Raw genomic sequence first — 17,039 nt, forward strand, 5'->3', positions numbered from 1 at the left:
CGGTTTGTCCGCTATGCCTCTTGGCTGCATTTCCCCTGGTTTCTGAGTCTGTTGCCTCAGTGGTGCTTAGACATGTATTTTTTGGGGGAGGGGGGCTACTCTAAATAACTTCATGTCGTGTCTTGAGTTTGTCCAGTTATAAGATAGTTTTCCGGCTGTGTTCCATCAAAAAAGTGGCTTCCAATGGTTGTCTGTCTCCAGACTGCTGTTCTCCGCGGGGGGCTGTGCAAGCCCCGTTGCGGCAGAGTGTGATTGTCCCGGTTCCCGTGCTGGGAACAGTGTCATGGGTTTTATTCTAACCTGTTCTCAGTCTAAAAGATGGAGGGAAGGGTACATCTAATTCTGAAACCTTAAGGCCCTGACTTGCCTTGTGTGGGTACAGGAGTTCAAGATGGAGTCCACGCAGCAGTGGCACTCCATCATGAGGTCTTTCTGACTTCTACGACATCACAAATGCTTAAGCATTCTGTTATGTGCCTGACTCCAGCACTTCCTATGTCTTGTTGTGGTTGCGGAGCATTATCGGTGCGTGGGGCGCGTGGTGTGGTCCTTTTGATCTGGCCACCACTCTTTGTGTTTGAACGAGGTGTTGGCCCCGGATCTGGCATGGTTACGTCAGTGGGGGTTGGCGGTCCTGGACTGCCTGGGCGATCTTCTGCGCCGACTTCTAGATTACCCCCAGGAGCAATGTAGTTCCTATACAGACTTTCTCTGATTTCAGTTGGCGTCTATACTATCGAAAGTCTGCTTTGGCCCTGGAACATTGGTTTATCTGAGCCTGACCGGGCTTCAGCTCTGGCCAGCGTGTTTCTTCCCCTGGATAGACTCCAGAAGTGGCATGCAGCGTTTTTCCATTATTATCCGGCAGGTGGGCTCCTCTGCGGATCTACATGTGGGTGTTGGGTCTGATGGTATCTACCCTTTTTTTTTTTTTTTTTTTTGAGGCAAGGTCATTTGCACCGTTCCATGTGGGCTCCCTTCGGGGAGATCCTGGCATAATGGGACAAATGCCCAGGGTCCCTGAACAATCAGATTCGGCTGAGTCAGGAAACCAGAGGTTCCCTAGTCCAGTGGCTTCATTCTCCGGTTCTTCAGTAGGAAAGATCCTTTCTCCCCTTGTATTGAACAGGGAGACCACCAATACCAGTCTGTCCAGGTGGGGAGATGTCCTGGGACAGAGCTCGGCTTGGGGTCATTGGACATTGGTGGAATCCGGGGCTACCGTGTAATATCCCGGAACTTCAATTGATCGGACTAGGTCTTGATCACGGACAGCTAGACTTCGGGGGCTCACAGTATGGATCCAGTCGGACAAGGCAACAGCGGTGACTTATGTCCCTCACCAAGGTGGGCCAAAAAGGCTGTTGGTGACCCTGGCTGTTGCCAGTATCCTCCTCCGGTGGGCAGAATGTCTAGTTCTGGCCCTTTTCCGCCATACGCATTCCAGGACTGGATCACTGTCAGACAGATACCTCAGTTGGCTAGGGTTGGGCCACGGGGTGGGACCTTCTCTGGGCCATGTTTCATCATATTTGTCCTCGTTCCTTTTAGGTGGCTCCGTTTCCGAACTCCATTTATGGAGGGATGAGCAGGAATTAGGCCTTGAGTACCATAGAGGGCCAGGTGTCGGCCTGGGCGGTCTTCTTCAGCATCTCCTGGTCTCGCACTCCCTGGTGCGTGCCTTTTGTGTTCAAGTGATTAGACACCTGTTTCCACCGGGGCTGTTTCACCCACCACCGTGGGATCTGAACTTGGTGTTTTCAGTTCTCCAAGGCCTCTCTATCTTTCTCTCGAAATATTCAGGAGGTTTCACTGCTTACTCTGTCTCGTAAGGTGGCCTCTTTGTGGCTATCACCTCGGACAGAATCGAACAGATGTTTCTGGGCTATCCTGTCAGCGATCGGTTTCCTCCTTTCCCGGTTATGGCGCATTCTTCTCGGGCACTTAGTGTTTCTTGGACCTTCTGTCATCAGGCGGCCGTTGCGCAAGGCGTTAGCAAGGCGGCCACTGGTTGTCCGTGTACATTTTCAAGTTCGACGAAGTGGATGGTTTGGCATCTGTGGATGCCTCTTTTGGCTGCAGGTTTTTTTGCAGGCCGCTGTTTAGAGGGTCTATTCCCTCTTGAAAGGGTATCATTCAGGTGGGGTTCCAGCTTGTCCTGGGTGAAGCTCCTGTTACCTGGTTGGCTCTTGTATAGCCTCGGGATTTTTCATTTTCCCACCCCTCGTGTTGGCACTTCTTTGGGACGTCCCTATCGTTAAGATTAAAGAAGGCTGTGTCTGTTAATGAACGACTGAGAAAATAGGATTTTTTACTTACTGTAAAATCCATTTCTCTGAGTTCATTGACAGAACAAGCACCCACCCCTCTATGGAGTTTTTTTTTTTTTTTTTTTGATACTTCTGTTACTGCTTGCTACTAAACTGAATACCTAGAGCAGGGAGGGGGTTATATACGGACTTAGTTCGGCCCATTGGAGTGGCCAAGTGTGTTTTTTTTTTTTTTTTTTTTTTTTGCTTTTGTTCTGCCTAGTCCTACTCCTGCAGAGGCGATATAACCCTATCGTTAGGAATAAAGAAGGCTGTGTCTGTCAATGAACTCAGAGAAAAGGATTTCACGATAAGTAAAAAATCCTATTTTTCCCCACTGACCCTGGGGAAGCGCCATTTTTCCTCTTGGCAACACCACCGACGCAGGAACGTTTTTTTTCCTTCCAGTGACACCACTGACACAGGGACATATATTCCCTTCCAGGGACACTACTGGCACATTTTTTTTCTTCTAGGGACACCAACAATGCACAGATTATTTTTTTCTTTTCAAGGACACCAAAGACGCTGGGAATTTTTTTTTTTTTTTTTTTTTCCTTCCAGTGCCGCCACTTACATTTTTTTTTTCTTCACTACTGTTAGCCCTATAAGTGTTCACTGATTTTTAAAACTCCTAAAGTGATTGTAAAGTCTTGTTTTTTTTTTCCTAATAAAATAACGACCATGTTATACTTACCTGCTCTGTGCAGTGGTTTTGCACAAGGCAGCCCGGATCCTCCTCATCTCAGGTCTCTGGCTGGAGCTCCTGGCCCCTCCCTCCTGTTGAGTGCCCCCACAGCAAGCAGCTTGCTGTGGGGGCACCTGAGCCAAGCTGCAGCTCCATGTATCCATTCAGACACGGAGCTGCAGTTTGGCCCAGCCCCCCTCTCTCTACTGATTGGCTAACTGAGTTTGACAGCAGCAGGAGCCAATGACGCCGCTGTTGTCTCAGCCAATCAGGAGGGAGAGTCCTGGAAGGACGAGGCACTCGTGGACATCGCTGGATAGAGATGGGGCTCAGGTAAGTATTGCTGCACACAGAAGGCTTTTTATCTTTATGCATAGAATGTATGAGGATAAAAAGCCTTCTGTCTCTACAATCACTTTAAGTTAGATTCAGTGTACCAGTAGAAATGCATGTTATAACTGTCTGAACTGAAACCTACAGATGAAGTGCTGCCTTTGCTGTACATCAAAATGGATTGACTTCTTTTTCTAAAATTTTGTCTTCTTTAGAAATCACTCAGCTAGGAGATTGTAAGAGAGTAATTTCCTTGCGCTCAATCTCAGAAGTCCAGCAGCTGGTTGTGCTTGGTGGAAAGAGTCACAGTGTTCGCCTCTTCTTTTGGGACCAGATACCAGACTCAACTGGAGTGAAGATCCCTGAGGCAAAGGGATGTCAGGCTATTACATCTGGTCTGGTTTGCCAAGGCTCCACAGCTGTTCTCTGTGCTGCTTCTAAGCGTCAAGTCATCTGCTTCCAGTTGACAAACCGTAAGGGTCCTCCACGGAAGATTAAAGAGTTCCAGGCACCTGGAGTGGTGCAATGCATGGACCTTTTGGGGGAACGAGTTTGTGTTGGTTATTCCTCTGGATTTTCTTTTTACCCTCTCCTAAATGAAGGAGCTCCATTCAACTTACCCCACCCAGATGAACCTAAACTATCTTTCCTGGCACAGACTGCCCATGATGCTCTTTGTGCGGCAAGGCTTACCCTTAGTGAATACCTACTGTGCTTTTCCACATTTGGAGTCTATGTGAATGCCGATGGTAAAAAGTCTCGATCTCAGGAGATTATGTGGCCTGCACCCCCACTTTCATGCTGTGAGTATTCTATTATGTTGGTGTGGTGTCTGCTGTGGTACTGCTCTCTGTGGTTATCTAATTTTGTGTTTAGTGTTTAATGTGGCTCTTGCCTTTATTTTAAGATGTTAAAAATGGCCAAATGGAAAAACATTCTTTTCTTCCAAATCCAATAATCCGCTTTTGTCTGGTCAGGCATACTATCCAGGATAAAGGGGTCTAGAGTGCCTGTAGGTAGCAAAATCAAGTGGATGACTTTTCCATGTACATCTGATATTTGCTTATTCACATCAGTTTTTTTGTAATGGACCAGTAAAGAAGAAAAAAATATGTACAAAAGAGTTGACCCCCTGGCAGAAGGTTGTGGCTTTGTGTCTCTGTTTGGGTCAATTGATGTAATCCAGCCCTTAATAACACACACTTTTTTTTTTTTTTTTTTTTTTTGCCAGCTGTTTAAATATAGTCTTGAACGTAGAACTTGCTCTGGTGTATGCAAACTTTTGTGTGCTTTCTATAGGTGTTACAGTACAGAATGTGAACACAGAACAAAGTATTCATCTGCATCTCATCGATATCCATGTAGTTTGAAACTGTAGCTAAGTGGATGGTAAACTGTTATTTCCAGTGTTGGAGAGCCATCAATTATGGCTCTCCAACACTGCGTGTGTGTGCTAGATAGCAGTTTTTGTGCTTTTATTCCTCTCAAAATTGAAAGACTAGTATGACGAACGCTTTTATTCATCCTAGTAAAGTTTAATATGGCTCTTTAAGTGGGAGTGGAATTATCTGCTGTCATTGGCAGTAGGATGGAAAGAGCCTAATCCTATTACTTTGTGGCCAGGTCGTTTTAGTTTTAAGTATTATCTTGGTAGGTTAAAAAGGTTTTAGTTGACCCATAGCTCATACCACTTTTACCAGCCTGACCTTCCCTCAATTAACTACTTTCTAGTGCGTGAAGCTCACTAGTTTTAATTATTCGATCAGCTTTTTCCTTTTTTTTTTTTTTTTTTTTTTTTTTTTTTTTTGTGAATCCTATTGGGGAAATGTCACTTATTCTTATGAAGATGCAGCAGAAACTGAAAGGAAATGTCTGCAATGTAAAAGGTATTCTATTTTTAGACATTTTTGACACTTCCAGGTGTCACTGTAGTTTGTGTCCTCTTTGGAAGAAATACCTTGTATTTCTTTTCAGTAACAACTCAAAATTTTGGATTTCTTTTCATTTTCATTGCTGGGGACAATGAACAAATTTTATGTGTGTGTGTGTATATATGTATGTATGTGTGTGTGTGTATAAAATAAAAATGTAGTTTTGGGTGTTTCACTGGTAAGTGTGAAGTCAGGATGACTGATCATGACTAAATATGACTGATTACCGGTATTTGTCCTGCAGCATACACATCTCCTCACCTGACGGTTTTCAGTGAAAACGCAGTGGATATTTTTGATGTACGAAAAAGTGAGTGGATCCAATCTGTTCATCTCAAGAAGGTAAGCTTTGTCAGCATGTACATACATCTGAAGTATTCAATTTGATTGAATTTCATGAAGTGCACAGTTTTTGTTCTACAGGAAACCAGAGCAGTGCACACTATTGCTGTTCATGTGCGATAACAAGACATTAGTCCAACATAGTTTGGCAATTTTTGCATTACATGCACAATCGTAGGCTGCTTTTAAGTTTGTAAATCAATAAAAGTTTATAGGCACAGGCAAGTCCCAATGGGTGTTCACTCGTGATGCAAATTTTCATGCAGGTGACAACGTGCAGAACTTTAACCACTAACACTAGCCGCTCACCTCATCGACCCCTGAATAAACAGGTCAAATGCGCTTTCCCATACAGGGTTAATGAATGACATTCCATTAGTTCTATATCACAGGCAACACTGAAATTCCGCTGGTCTTGATTTCCTTATTAGGATTAGCAAAACTCCACCCAGGTAAGGTACTGCCTGTCAGTGACTGCTCCCAGGGGACATGTACGACGCCTCTTTCCCCCCCCCCCTGCTGGTCACCTCAACACTCATTGGAGATACAGAACGGGGGGGGGGGGGGGGGGGCGTCATACGTGTCCCCCGGGAGCTGTCGCTGACAGGCAATACCTTACATGGATGGATGGAGTTCTGCTAATCCCAATAAGGAAATCGGGACCAGTGGAATTTCAGTGTTGCCTGTGATCTAGTTCTAATGGAAAGTCACTCATTAACCCTGTATGGGAAAGTGCATTTGACCTGACTGTTCAGGGGTCAATGCGATGAGGTGAGCGGCTAGTGTTGGGAGGTTCTGCACGTTGTCACCTGCATGAAAATTTTCATCACGAGTGGACACCCATTGGAACTTGCCTGTGCCTATAAACTTTTATTGATTTACATTTATTATTTTAGCTCTGCACTAACTTTTTATATGATTAACACTGGGATTTGATATTTTGGCCTAGAGTGTCAGCAGCTTATATATTTTTATATTCAGTTATTTTGCGCTGATTGATTCATAGTTGGCTATATCTCACAAAAGTGAGTACACCCCTCACATTTTTGTAAAAATTTTATTATATCTTTTCATGTGACAACACCGAAGAAATTACACTTTACTACAATGTAACGTCGTGAGTGTACAGGTTGTATAACAGCGTAAATTTGCTGTCCCTTAAAAATAACTCAACACACAGCCATTAATCTCTAATCCGCTGGTAACAAAAGTGAGTACACCCCTAAGTGAAAAGGTCCAAATTGGGCCCAATTAGCTATTTTCCCTCCCCAGTGTCATGTGACTTGTTAGTGTTACAAGGTCTCAGGTGTGAATGGGGAGCAGGTGTGTTAAATTTGGTGTTATCCCTCTCACTCACTCATGCTAGTCACTGGAAGTTCAACATGGAACCTCATGGCAAAGAACTCTCTGAGGATCTGAAAAAAAAGAATTGTTGCTCTACATAAAGATGACCTAGGCCATAAGAAGATTGGCCAGACCCTGAAACTGAGTTGCAGCATGGTGGCCAAGACCATACAGCGGTTTAACAGTACAGGTTCCACTCAGAACAGGCCTCGCCATGGTCAATCAAAGAAGTTAAGTGCACGTGCTCAGCGTCATATCCAGAGGTTGTCTTTGGGATATAGACGTATAAGTGCTGCCAGCGTTGCTGCAGAGGTTGAAGGGGTAGGGGGTCAGCCTGTCAGTGCTCAGACCATACGCCACACACTGCATCAAATTGGTCTGCATGGCTGTCATCCCAGAAGGAAGCCTCTTCTAAGGATGATGCACAAGAAAGCCCGCAAACTGTTTTGCTGAAGACAAGCTGACTAAGGATATGGATTACTGAAACCATGTCCTGTGGTCTGATGAGACCAAGATAAACCTATTTGGTTCAGATGGTGTCAAGCGTGTGTGGCGGCAAACCAGGTGAGGAGTACAAAGACAAGTGTGTCTTGCCTGCAGTCAAGCATGGTGGTGGGAATGTCATGGTCTGGGGTTGCATGAGTGCTGCCAGCACTGGGGAGCTACAGTTCATTGAGGGAACCATGAATGCCAACATGTACTGTGACATACTGAAGCAGAGATGTTCCCCTCCCTTCGGAGACTGGGCCGCAGGGCAGTATTCCAACATAACGACCCCAAACACATCTCCAAGATGACCACTGCCTTGCTAAAGAAGCTGAGGGTAAAGGTGATGGACTGGCCAAGCATGTCTCCAGACCTAAACCCTATTGAGCATCTGTGGGGCATCCTCAAACAGAAGGTGGAAGAGCGCAAGGTTTATAACATCCACCAGCTCTGTGATGTCATGGAGGAGTGGAAGAGGACTCCAGTGGCAACCTGTGAAGCTCTCGTGAACTCCATGCCCAAGAGGGTTAAGGCAGTGCTGGAAAATAATGGTGGCCACACAAAATATTGACACTTTGGGCTCAATTTGGACATTTTCAATTAGGGGTGTACTCACTTTTGTTGCCAGCAGTTTAGACATTAATGGCTGTGTGAGTTATTTTGAGGGGACAGCAAAATTACACTGTCATACAAGCTGTACACTCACTACTTTACATTGTAGCAAAGTGTAACTTCTTCAGTGTTGTCACAAAAGATAGAATACTAAAATGTGAGGGGTGTGCTCACTTTTGTGAGATACTGTATATATACTTTTAAGTTTGAACTTTAGGCAGATATAGTTGACAGGAAACATGCTGACAGGAGGATACTCTGCTGACTGCTCTGTTCTCTCCTCCTGTCAGCATGCTTTCACTGTACAGTCAAAAGGTTTAGGGTAAAGTGGAGCAGTAAAATCGTCTTTTTTTTTTTTTTTTTTCGGTAAGTGATGTTCTGCAAATAGTTATGCTGTGTAGCAGAGCAGTGTAACTCAGGGATAGAAAAAAATACAAATTCTTTTGGAAAATACTGTTCTGAACCTTATTCAGGCCCTTGATTTATTTAAAAGAGAAGAGTGGGAATTTAAAATAACAATCCTACTCCCCTAGATGGCTGCAGCACCGATCCCAGCTACAGCTGCCCCCCCACCACCTCTAGACTAGGAACTGAGTGATCAAAGACCACCGATCGTTCAGTTCTCCGTCTTATGTGAGCAGAGAGCCAGTGACGGCTTCAGCCCAGTGTCGGCTGAAAACTGGTCATAGCAGTGCAGAACTAAGTGCACTCCTGTGACCCACATAAGAAGTAGGGTCAAAAGAGCTTTGGCCCTACTTTTTTCCTTTTTAAAGGTTTCAGGCATGTCTCCTCTTTCCAGCCTTTCCTCCAGACTAAACATTAAGTTCCTGAAGTCTCTCCTGTTTTATCCCTCAGACCTTTTAGTATTCTAAATGAGGTCTAGCTAAAGATCTATATAATGTCATCAGGTCCTCCTTCCCCCTGCTGGTGGTCCCTCTGGTGAGGCATCTTAGAATTATATTTGCTTGTCCCACTGCATGGGCACACAGTTTGCTCATTTTCCTCTGTAGTGCTGGTCAACACTGTCCCCCAATATTGTACTCCTATCAGGGAATTATTTTCCCTAGGTGCATTAATTTACATTTAGAAACCTTTAACTGCAATATATATCTTGCTGCATATCCACTGGACCTCCCAAGGGTTAAGTCCTAACTTTTGTTTTGGATCATTATGTGGGATTGTATCAAATGCCTTGCTGAAATCCATACCCACAACACCACTCGTCTAAAAGATTACAGATATAGTCAATATTATTCTTATCAGTAGTGATTCCATTAAAGGAGTTAAAAAGTTATAAAGGCAGAAGGTTTTTTTTTTTTTTTTTTTATCTTCATACATTCTATGCATGAAGATAAAAAAACCTGTGTGTAGCAGCCCCCCTAATTGGTTACCTGAGCCCAATCTCTCTCCAGCGATGTCCACGAATGTCTTAGCCATCCGGGACACTCCTGATTGACTGAAACACAGCAGTGGCACCATTGGCCAGTCAGCCAATCAATCAGGGGAGAGAAGGGTCAGGGCTCCATGTCTGAATGGACACAGAGCTGTGACTCTGCTCCAGTGCCCCCCATAGGAAGCTGCTGTTTGTGGGAGCACTTAATAGGAGGGAGGGGCCAGGAGCAGCAAAGAGAGACCCTAGAAGAGGAGGATCCAGGCTGCTCTGTGCCAAACCAATTGCACAGAGGAGGCAAGTAGAACGTTTAAAAAAAAGAAAAGATTAGTCTATAAGATCACTTCTTTAACTTGACTACAACCGATGTTAAACTCGCTGGCCTGTAATTGCCAACTTTTACCTTGCTGCCCATTTTGTGGATAGGTACAATGTTAGCTGTCCACCAGCCACTGGAAAATTCTCCTATTAGAAGAGATTGAATAAAAAGATCTGTTAATGGTCCAACAACTATATCTCCCAAGTTCTCTTAGAACTCTGGGATGAATACCATCGGGGCCCATTATTTTGTTAATCTTTAACGGAGCCAGTTCCTCTGCTAGCTCTGTCTCCAGAAATCCTAAAAATGAAACCGCCATTACTAGAACCAATATGATTCCCCAACTTGTTATTGTTGGTGCAATCGAGTTCTGAGAAGACTGAACTGATAAGGCTATATTTACCTACCTCACTTATATGGAGTGATTAAACCTTTGTCTATGTAAGAATTAAAAACGAATGATAACAGTGCGAAAAGATAAACAATTGCAGAAAAGAAATGTTAGAATGATTAGAAATTACCAAATATGTCTAGTGAGGTTACAGGTACAGTGTTGCTTAGGCTGCAAAGATAACTAAGGCCCCTTTCACACTGGACGGATCCGTGTTGATCCGCCCCGTGTTTATCCGCTGCTCAGCGGGGATTGCTCCGTTTTCCCCAGCTGAGCAGGCAGATGACAGGGCGGGACCCGCACACTGTGCAGGGACCGCCCTGTCAGATCTCCGCTCTCCCCTATGGGGGATCGGAGGAACACGGACCGTCTGTCCGTGTTCATCCGATCCGCTCTGCAGACGGATAGAAAAATAGGATTTTCTTCCATCCGCAGAATCGGACGAGAGCGGAGCCGGACAACATCGGGTGTCAGCGGATGTACATCCGCTGACACCCGCTATCCCATAGGGATGCATGTATGTCCGTATTTCATCCGAAAACGGATGGATGAAATACGGACATACGGTCCGCATGTGTGAAAGGGGCCTAAGACTAAACTCAGATATGGTTACAATGGACATACACAGGCTGTTACTTGAATCTTAGGCAAAATCTTAATATAGAAGAAAAGTAGGGAAAAGTAAAGAGAGATAAGGGAATACATTACACAGAGATCTTACGTGTCCAGTGATAAGGAGATTTTTATACCTACCTCACTTATACGGAGTGATTAAACCTTTTCCTATATAAGAATTAAAAACGAACGATAACAGTGCGAAAAGATAAACAATTACATTTATTTATACCGAATAGGAACGTTGGAGATTACCACATACAAAGTGGAGGATACAACCGTAAAACAGAGACCAATGATACAAAATATTGCTATAATGGTCATACACATGCTAGCTAGAGATTAATAATATATTAAGGCAAAACCCTACAGTAGAAAAGGTTACAGAAAAGAAAAGAGACAGAAGATAATAGAGATACATTGTATAGAGAAGTCTTACGTAACCATCCTTCATCTAGACCGTCAGCACAAGAGAATGGGCAGTGATCTGTGCTGCAATATATACACTTGTAAACCCCCCCTTCCTTCTATATGCCAAAACTGCTACATTGAGTCAATGGGGGTGGGGGGCTCTCTTACCAATTACCATATCATGACCAGGTTATTCCTGTTCCCTTCACACCTCCCACCTCCTTTGAAGTGACACTGTACTATCAGATGGTCAGATAGCCACTCCAGATAACATTCCACAGCAGGGCAAGATGTCTCTGTTGATTCCAAACTAGGGTTCTCAAACTATAGTCATTGAAAAGTCACTGCAAGTAACATTAATAATAAAGTCCATCACCTTCAGGGCCCAAATCTCCACCACACCAGTCCATGAGGCTTAAGAGAAAGGACAGTGATCTGTGTCCCATTATATACACACTTATAACCCCCCCCCCCCCCCTCCATATGCTAAAACTGCTACATTGAGTCAATGGGGGTGGGGTGCTTTCTTACCAGCTACCATTTTATGCCTGTTCCCTTCCCACCTCCTTTGAAGTGACATTATTCTACCAAATGGTCTGAAAAGAGGCTTTTGTCAGATAACTACTCAAGATAAAATTCCACAGCTGGGTATGGTGTCTCTGTTGCTTCTAAACATGTTCTGAAACTATAAAGTCATTGAAAGATCACTGTAAGTCACATTAATAATAAAGTCCATCACCTTCAGGGCCCAAATCTCCACCACAGTCCCCCCTGAAGTTCATTTTTGAACTTATGCCCTCCCTCAATGATCCTGTACCCACCCACAACAGTCCAGAAGCCCCGACCCTTCCCCACCACCACTGAGGCCTCCTCTTCCTTTCTTGAACACGCCGGAACCCATCGAGGTAGACTTGAGACAGCAAAGCAATCCTGTTGTCTTTGAGACTTCACATCCGAACCATGAGTGCCTGTACTGCAATGTTTCATCGCGCCCCCCCCCCCCCGCCTTGGAAGAGCGGAACTTCTACGATGGCGGGATCCTGGAATATCTAGTCCTGTAACTAGGGAATATGCTGTAATGATTGTAACGATTGGATTGGACCGCGAGACAGCACTTTTCAGCATGGTGAAGGAAAGTTCAGGAGAGTCTTATTCTTCGTGGCACATTTGTCTCAAGAAATAACTTGGTTGTCATTGCTTCATCAGGTGGTGGTTGGGCGGGCCTCCAGACAGTCGTGCATGACCCCCACCCCAAAGCACCTTGTCCCCATGTTGATGACAAGGGCCTCTTCCCGACAACCCTGGCCGTTGGTTGTCCGGGTCTGCGGGCAGGGGCTTATTGGAATGCGGGAGCCCCCTTTAAGAAGGGGGGCCCCCAGATCCCGGCCCCCACCCTATGTGAATGAGTATGGGGTACATCGTACCCCTACCCATTCACCTAGGGAAAAAAGTGTCAAAGAAAAACACTACACAGGTTTTTATAGTAATTTATTAGACAGCTCCGGGGGTCGTCTTCTGACTTCGGGGGTCTTCTTCTGACTTCGCCGCACTCTCTGGTCTCTTCTCCCGTTGTTCGGTTCTTCTCCCGCTCTCCGACCTCTTCTCCTGGTGTCCGGTTCTTCTGCCGCCTCCTCCGCTATCTTCTGCTGCTCTTTTGCTAGCGGTGGCCCGGATTTCTGCGTCATCTTCTTCCCTCCTTTCTTCTTCCGATGTTGACACGACACTCTCTCCCACTGTAATGGTGTGTGAGTGCTGCGCAATGACTTATATAGGCGGTGACCCCGCCCCCTTATGACATCACATGCTGGGACTGTGAAGTCATAAGGGGGCGTAGTCATCGGATGACATGACCATGCCCCCTTATGATGTCACAGTCCCGGCATGCCCTGAGACTGACGTCATAAGGGGGCGGAGTCACCGCCTATATAAGTCATTGCGGAGCGCTCACACACCATTACAGGGAGAGAACGTCGTGTCAACATCGGAAGAAGATGACGCAGAAGTCCGGGCCACTGCTAGCAAAAGAGCGGCAGAAGATAGTGGAGGAGCCAGCAGAAGAACAGGACATCGGGAGAAGAGGCCGGAGAGAGCGGTGAAGTCGGAAGAAGACCCCCGAAGTCGGAAGAAGACCCCCAGAGCTGTCTAATAAATTGCTATAAAAACCTGTGTATTGTGTTTGTTTTTTGTTTTTGTTTTTGACATTTTTCTTTTCCCTAAATGAATGGGTAGGGGTACAATGTACCCCATACTCATTCACATAGGGTGGGGGGCCGGGATCTGGGGGCCCCCTTATTAAAGGGGGCTCCCGGATTCCGATAAGCCCCCACCCGCAGACCCTGACAACCAACGGCCAGGGTTGTCGGGAAGAGGCCCTTGTCCTCATCATGGGGACAGGGTGCTTTGGGGGGGCTGCAGGGTGACCCCCTCCCCCAAACCACCCACCACCCCATGTTGAGGGCATGCGGCCTGGTACGGCTCGGGAGGGGGCGCTCGCTCGTCCCCACCCCCTTTCCTGACTGGCCGGGCTGCGTGCTCGGATAAGGGTCTGGTATGGATTTTGGGGGGACCCCCCACACCGTTTTTTTGGCGTAGGGGTTCCCCTTAAAATCCATACCAGACCTAAGGGCCTAGTATGCCCCTGGAGGGGAACCCATGCCGGTTTATTTAAAATTTGGCATGGAGTTCCCCCTCAAGATTCATACCAAACACAGTGCCTGGCATTGGCGGGGATCCAAGTCAGATCCCCGCACCAGTGTGAACCCGGCTCGCAAGGTGTCAATCTCGCCGATTAAAAGCGGCGGGCTTGACACAATATCAGACAACAATACAGAAGTTGACCAAAGGGTGGTGGTAAAGAACTGAAAAACGTGATTTGGTGAAAGTTGGCTGAAAAAGTTCTGCCGTGTGTATGCAATACAAACTTATGGCCACCGCCCTTTGTACAAAAATCCAAAGGAAAGTTTGTACAAAGTCCTATCGTGTGTATGAGGCTTAAGACTGTACCTAAATAAACTTTTCCCATAGCACAACACCTTCCTTTCTCCAGCACTCAGTACCAGTCATCTGAAGCTGTCCAGACTCAAACCATCAGAATAAGATGGACTCCAGGGTGTAACACAGTAGAGTCTGATAGGATAGTACCCAGATTGACCGTGATCTCTGCACAATGTTCCATCCCTGCAATTAGGGATGAGAACAGTGCAAGTTGGATTTTGACGATCCTGGAACTGGGTCATCCACCAATCTATTACGACTCATAGGCAGCCTGGATACTACCCTCACCTGCCTGTCCTTGCAAAGTGAAAATTGACCCACAGAGAGTCAGTCACTTCTCCAAGGTCCTGGATGCTGGACAGAGAAAGCTGGCTTACCTAACCCCTTCCCTGATATGTAGCACAAGGCCTCCCAATGTGGTCTCGAGCATCTCCCGCTCCATAGTGTTTCAAGGTACCCAGTGCCCCACCTCCAGCTCCAACAGCAGTCTCCATTAAGCCTCTTTTTATCCTAAGTATGGGAAATAGTCTGAACACCCAGATTGAAAACCACCTGCCAACAGGTACACTCAATTCTTTATAGAGGCTGCACACCTTCTCCCTCCTTTATCAATTCGGTAATCAGACCATGTTATCCTTCACCCATACAAAATAAAACTGTCTTCACTATTCAGACCAGACTCACATGAATGACAGGGGCATAGTGCAACACTGGGGCACTGGTCTTCCTGGCATGCAGGACACAGACAACTACTCAAGGTACACAAGGAGTCTAGGACAGGAAGGACACCTATAGGTATTGACTGAGAATACAGCATTCCCACACATATAACCAAAGTGAGGGTCCTTGGAACAGCCAAGAACTGGTAACACCCCACACAATCTTCCTGCACAACTCTTCTCCAGACTTACCCAAAACTATACAATACGAAGCCAGACCTATACACTCTCAACTTGTATGCTATCAGGCAGGCCCTCGTACTACACATCTGAAGGTAAATGTAAAGGAAACCGAACAACAAAAAATTGCATAATGTGTAGCCTGCTTGAGGAACTGCTGCTACCAGACACAACTGGCCAACAGGCAAAGAAAAATCCCTTGCAGCACTGAGGCACCGGGATCGCTAAACAGTAGGTGGTACAATTCAAGCCGACCGCTGTGCCTTGAAACCCAATTATCGAATCTGAGGGATAAAACGCCAATAAAATTTTAGTAATAAACATTAAATGTTTCCTCCTAGAAACAAAATAAACCAATGGTTATATACCTGTAACAAGACATTAGCATATGAAACAAATATACATTACATTACATAAACAGTGCACTTTTTTAAAATACCAAAAATTGTTGAGCTCAACTTATTAATATGTATTAATACATATTAATACCACGTGGATTTTTGTTTTATGATATACCAATAAGTCCCCAAAAAAAAAAATGTATTCACCATGGTGAGAAAAAAAATTAGCAACTCGTAATAAATCTTTTAGCGGTACCATTTATCAACAAATTATAATACCTCACCACAAACCTCTCACAGAACTGTCCTCTCTGGAAAACAAAAACAATTTAGTAAATGCACCTTTCAGTTCAGTATTAGATAATTATCTTGGCTCAGGTAATTTGCATGTCAATACAGTTCGCTTTACACTCTCACTGACCTGGTCAGAAAGAAGGGGGGGTCATTTGGGTGGGCTGTCAGCAGCTGAGAACAAACATCACACGACACGACGTGTATTGCATATTCCACACACACACTCACACAATTAGCTAGGTCAAAGATGACCTCTAGACATCACACATATCAACATGTTTTCTATAATAACCTGTACTTCTTCTTAAACCCATAACATCTGTTTGGTAAGGTTGAAATTCTTTCGGAGATCCATCCCATTTCGTTAGCCCCTTCTCAGCCTGCATGGACGCATTCTCAAGATTTTGGAATGGGACCCATGATGTAGAAGGTTCATACTTCGTACACCTAGGCCACTTTGCAAAGCGCACTGAGTACACTTCATAATCACGTCTTGTGGTCCTATATGGATTATGTTTGCCAACTTTTTGATTGGAACTGGATAAACAGAATCTTGCGATGTGGCCAAATAAACCACATAAGTGACATTTTATCTTATCTAAAGTGGTACAACATCTCTTAACAAAATGCTTTGTTTTAGACGACTATGTGGGATGGCTTTTTCTGGATTAGTAGTTTTTACCTGCGGCTTAAAAAATAGAGGCAATTTTTAAAGAGCTCTTACCTTCCTGGTAATTTTTGTTGGTACATACCTTAGGTGTGGAGGACATCCCCTGATTTCAGACCTACCCAAAGCAGTTACCCTGTTATCTTCTCTATCTGAAAACTAAGTCCACGGCTCCTGGCAGCTGACAGATAATGGTTTCATTTCACCTTCTGCATCCTTCAGTCTTTTCCCAACTGATGAACATCCTCCTGTAATCTCTTGTTTTCTAGTACTAATTGCTGATGGATAGCCTCAGAATTTGACATAGAAGCTTCTAACGTACGGATGTTACCTTTTGGTTATTTCTAGCGCTTCTTTTAGGGATGTAATTTGCACTTTCAAATGTTCATACTGTTTTCCTAACCACCTGGCCTCAAAGATTAGCGGCGTTTTTCCCGAGCACTTACTACAGCTTCTTTCCGTGAAATTTAATTTAATTTTAATTTAATTTCACATCCTCTCCCGTCAGCGGGACAGAAAGTGTCCCTTCTGCCTGGAGACTTTCCTCCCTTAATGCCAGCATGGCCATTTCCTCTCCATGTCGTGTTGGCCTACTGTGTCTTGGAGCTGTACACTCCCTCTTGAAGTGTCTGGGTCTGTGGCAGTTGAAGCAAACCGGTTTCCCTTTTGGTTT

At 45.1% G+C, this 17,039-nt stretch overlaps 1 protein-coding gene across 2 annotated transcripts in view; it reads left to right on the forward strand.

Annotated features, from left to right (window-relative positions):
- The window catches only part of CDC42BPG (CDC42 binding protein kinase gamma), a 268,963-nt gene that overhangs the window by 210,533 nt on the left and 41,391 nt on the right, over nt 1-17,039 (forward strand). For both annotated transcript variants that reach the window (XM_073604887.1, XM_073604888.1), the window contains exons 30-31: nt 3,546-4,133; nt 5,506-5,603. In XM_073604887.1, coding sequence (XP_073460988.1) covers nt 3,546-4,133; nt 5,506-5,603 — 686 coding nt within the window. The remainder of the gene's footprint in view (nt 1-3,545; nt 4,134-5,505; nt 5,604-17,039) is intronic.

Source organism: Aquarana catesbeiana, linkage group LG11 (genome assembly GCF_042186555.1).
Source record: "Aquarana catesbeiana isolate 2022-GZ linkage group LG11, ASM4218655v1, whole genome shotgun sequence".
NCBI classification, from domain to species: Eukaryota; Metazoa; Chordata; class Amphibia; order Anura; family Ranidae; genus Aquarana; species Aquarana catesbeiana.